Consider the following 4029-nt stretch of genomic DNA (forward strand, 5'->3'; position numbering starts at 1 on the left):
AGGGCACCATCTGCACCATTTTTTTCACTTTCTCTTGTTTCCCTAGTGTTGTGTTTCTTGCACTTGTAGTTGCAGACTTAAGGTGGCAGATGCTACTTTTCCACTGTAGATATATTAATATCTGTAGGGAAGGCATTGATCTGTACAGAAGGGAGTGTGAAATCCTATTCTTCCTAGATGAGGGTGAAGGGTTCCCTGAGTTAAGGGCTGTTGGGAAACGATCAAGCCAGTAGGATTTTATAAAATTTGGATGGAGAGTATTCTCAGAGCAGAAAATACAGGTATCCTTTGTTTTTTGCTTACAATTTAACATTTAATTCAGTTTAATGAAATTCAAATTAATATAACTCTGACGGAAAGGGTTGTGGTCCACTATAGCCTGAACTGCAGGTGATCCATTCTGCAGTTCAGAACAGTTTTCCCTTTAGGTACTGCAAGATATCCTTCAGCATAATAAAGAATTGCTTCAGCTTTTCACGTGGAAATGGACAGGGTTGTGCTGGCTCTGTAACTGTCGGCTGGGGGGCTGCGGTGTAGGTTGGTGCTGGCGCTGGAGTAGCTGTTGGAGTAACTGGCTTCCTTCCCGACATTTTCCAGATCCAGTTGTAGTAGTACTGAGTGGAGCCGAAGACTGAAGGCCGTTTGGGTCTGGCACAGCCTATTCCCCAGCTGGTCACACCAATTTGCCAGAAGACGCCAACGCGCTTGTCTTCACAGACAAGAGGCCCCCCACTGTCACCCTGTAGCAGAGCAGAGAGGATTAAGGTGCTTTTGCATGCCCCTGAAAGCAGTTAGAGCTGGCTCCTTTACTCTCCCAGCCCCTGCCAGAACTGCATTCCTGGCAGATCAAGGCTCTGCTCAAGTGGTGGGACCTGCAGAACCTTGACTCCCTTGGCAGCAGGATGGGGGCCCCCTGTAATGGGGGCTTTCTGTCTCCCCTGTGCTTGGATGTTTCAGGGTTCTGGACCCTCACTGAGCAAGGACCCATGGATGGGAAAGAGGACAGAAGCTCCAGTGGTGGTGCAGAGCTGGGGCTGGGAGAGCAACTGGCCAGGGAAAGCAGGTGCTAGGCTGTGCTTGGGCGGTGTGATGGGGCTGCCCATACTGCTGGGACTGGGGGACTATAGCATGCTCCTACCTGGCAGGTGCCAACACCGCCCTGCCCCGCACACACGTTGAAGTCGTAGATGTACCCATTGAGCCACTCGCTACTGTTGCATAGCTGGTTATTGATGTATTGAACCTTGGCCTGCTGCAGGATATCTCTACCTGATGCTGTGAGCAGAGAAAGGAATGAGTTCCCAGCAGCTCCTTGCCCATTCTCCTGGCCTGTGTGTTGAAATCGTTCCCTACGGCTTGGTTCTGCCTCTAGAGAGCTGTTGGAGTGCTGTGTCACTGCTGTCTGGCGTTGGGCAGCAGGTCAGGCCCATCTCTCCAGAGGCATATGTCCCACAGCCCAACTCTCATTTTGGCCTCTGCTGTCAGGAAGCCCCAGCCACCCCCCCCTGCTGTGCCAGCCATGCCCTCAGGGCACAGGTCCTTTATGGGAACTCACATTTTACAATTCTGTCACCCCAGCCTGCAACGTAGCAGTTTTTCATGTTTGACAATTTCACCGAAGGTGCAGGCAGGCAGGCGGTCTGAATGTTGGACCTGCACCGGACTGGCTTGTCCAATTCCACCAAGGCCATGTCATGGAACTCAAGATGAGGAACGTAGTCTTCGTGCATGATCAGTCGCTTAATCCGGCGCACTTCCACATCAGGGCTTGTTTGGGCCAATGAAGTGGCCCCAAGCACGATGGCCCACTCGCTGAGGGGGCTGGAAGGCAGATGGAGAGAGGGGTGAGGGGATGTAGAATTATGTGCTGTGACAGCCCAGCACTTCCCTGCCTTCTGCTTCCTGAGGCAGAGAAGAAAGACAGAACTACAGACAGTGAAAGTGGACTCGAGATATGTTAAGCTGGAGGCTGCTAGGAAGCAGTGGCATGAGCCCACTCTTCTGCCTGAGCAGTCTCTCAGCTGGGCCCTGCAATGGCTGGTGCTAGGCACACTGCAAGGAAATGGGATGGGAATAGCATGCACTGGTGGTGTGGGGATATCCCAGTACCCTGGTCCTCCTTACTTGGTACGGTTGACAAAGCAGTGGGCAGCTGAGAGGAGCCACTGTGAGCTGATGAGAGTCCCTCCACAGACATGCACGGACACAGGTGGGTTCCAGTAGCAACGGATACTGGCAATTCCTGCCCAGGCCCCAGTCCCTGGCAGGACATCTGAGCCACCCACAACGCGTGTAGAGCCGAGGGTACTACCCATGGGCCGGAGACCACAGGTGTCTCTGTAAGCAGAAAGTCATTACCGTCCTGTGAGAAGGCTTACACAAGGTTTGGTTGCAAAGCCAGCAGGGCCAGAGGTGGGTAGGCCTGGGCATATGTCGGCCCGTTTCTGCTTGAGCCCTGTAGACAAGCGGCGCCAGCAGCCTGGGCGCTGGTGATAAACTGAGGCTTCTGCTCAGGGTTTTGGAAACTGGTATGGCCAGTGGTGGCAAGTAGGCATCCTGAGGGAGCCCCCTCAGCCTTTGCCTGGGTCTCCTCAGGTCAAGCCTGGGGCTACTTACCCACAGGCGCCATGTGCAGGCCCGCACAGAGCCAGTAGGATGAGGACGCACAGCAGAATCATTGTGGTCAGAGACACAAGTCAGCTGCAAGGAGAGAGGTCTTGTCACCTCCAGTGCTGCTGCCAACGCAGTGCCCACAGAACTGGCACAGCCGCAGTGCCCTTGGCCCCGGAGCTGATGTCACAGAGGGACTGGTTCCATGTTCTGGGCATGGTGCTGACCTCTGGAGGCGGTGGGGGGAAGGGCAACATAGAGCCATAGAACAACAGAAAGGTCTGGATTGGAAAGTACCTTAAGGATCCACTAGTTTCAAACCCCAGCCCTGCACATGGATGCCTTCCACTACATCAGGCTGCTCAGAGTCCTATCCAAGCTGGCCTCAAATGGTAACAGGAATGGGGCATCCATAGCTTCTTTGGGCAGGCAACCTGTGCCAGCACTGTGACAATGAAACAAGATTTTACTTGTCATCCAAAAATCCTGCAGAATTTGCAGCAGCAACAATTAAAAGCAACACACATTTGGATTTTTAAAAACAATTTGTGAAATTGTTTTCATTTGCTTTACTTGAGACAGAAAAATCAACTAAACAAATGCAACTTGAGGCCTCAAGGAAAAGAAAGTCTCAATGCCTAAACTCTTTTGGTATTGTTTAGAAACTAACTGTGAAGAATTCTAATTAAAAGTCATTTTCCTTCAAGAAGCCAGAGCACCTTTACAGTTGAGCCTGTTCATTTAGTTGTTTCCATTGGACTGCTGAACAGCTTACCTCTATTTCAAGAGGTACAGCAGAGGCTGTGCATTTGATTGCCATTTCAGTTACTGCCAACAAATTCCTCTCTTTGATTACCAAACTCCAATTTTCTTAGCTTTCTTTGATGAAGTTCAGGGAGGACCAAAAAGATGGAAGGTTCCTGCCCAGATAGCCAGAGTCCAGTTTCAAGTTCCCTGGTGTGCTGCACAGCACACACACAGAAGGATCAGATGTCAGAAGCCTAAGACACTGCATTTCCAGCTGCTGTCTCCAAGACCTGAAAACCCCTAGGATTTGCATTCCCTTATCACACTGCACCCTTGCCCTCCTTTCTGAGGGGGCAGTTCCAGCCCTTTGGAGGGACCCTTTCACTTTGGGCATGACTTGCCTGCCCACAGCTGCATTTTGCAAATCCCAGCTCAGGGAGGCCTTGGCTCACACAGGAGAATGAGTGGGACTGCACACATGGCTATCTGTGAAAATAGGCCACTTTATTTCTACAGCAACTAAGTCACCATTGGCCCATTACACACATGTGGAGGAGTGTGGGCAGGACACAGTGGGCCTTTGCCACTGAGGCAACCTTTGCATCAGCAGGCCCCAGAAGGAAAGGGTTGTGGTCCACTGCAGTCCGAATTGCAGGCCATCAATCCCTCCCT

General features: G+C 51.7%; 1 protein-coding gene across 1 annotated transcript; it reads right to left on the bottom strand.

Annotated features, from left to right (window-relative positions):
• Nucleotides 1-407: 407 nt before the first annotated feature.
• On the bottom strand, nt 408-2678 carry LOC131571612 (acrosin-like). The gene is made up of 5 exons (XM_058824391.1): nt 2617-2678; nt 2125-2337; nt 1556-1821; nt 1139-1275; nt 408-740 (listed from the first exon to the last, which is right to left on the bottom strand). The coding sequence occupies exons 1-5, from the start codon at nt 2676-2678 to the stop codon at nt 408-410; spliced, it is 1011 nt and encodes a 336-aa protein (XP_058680374.1).
• Between the last annotated feature and the right edge of the window lie 1351 nt (nt 2679-4029).

Source organism: Ammospiza caudacuta, chromosome Z, assembly GCF_027887145.1.
Source record: "Ammospiza caudacuta isolate bAmmCau1 chromosome Z, bAmmCau1.pri, whole genome shotgun sequence".
Taxonomy (NCBI): domain Eukaryota; kingdom Metazoa; phylum Chordata; class Aves; order Passeriformes; family Passerellidae; genus Ammospiza; species Ammospiza caudacuta.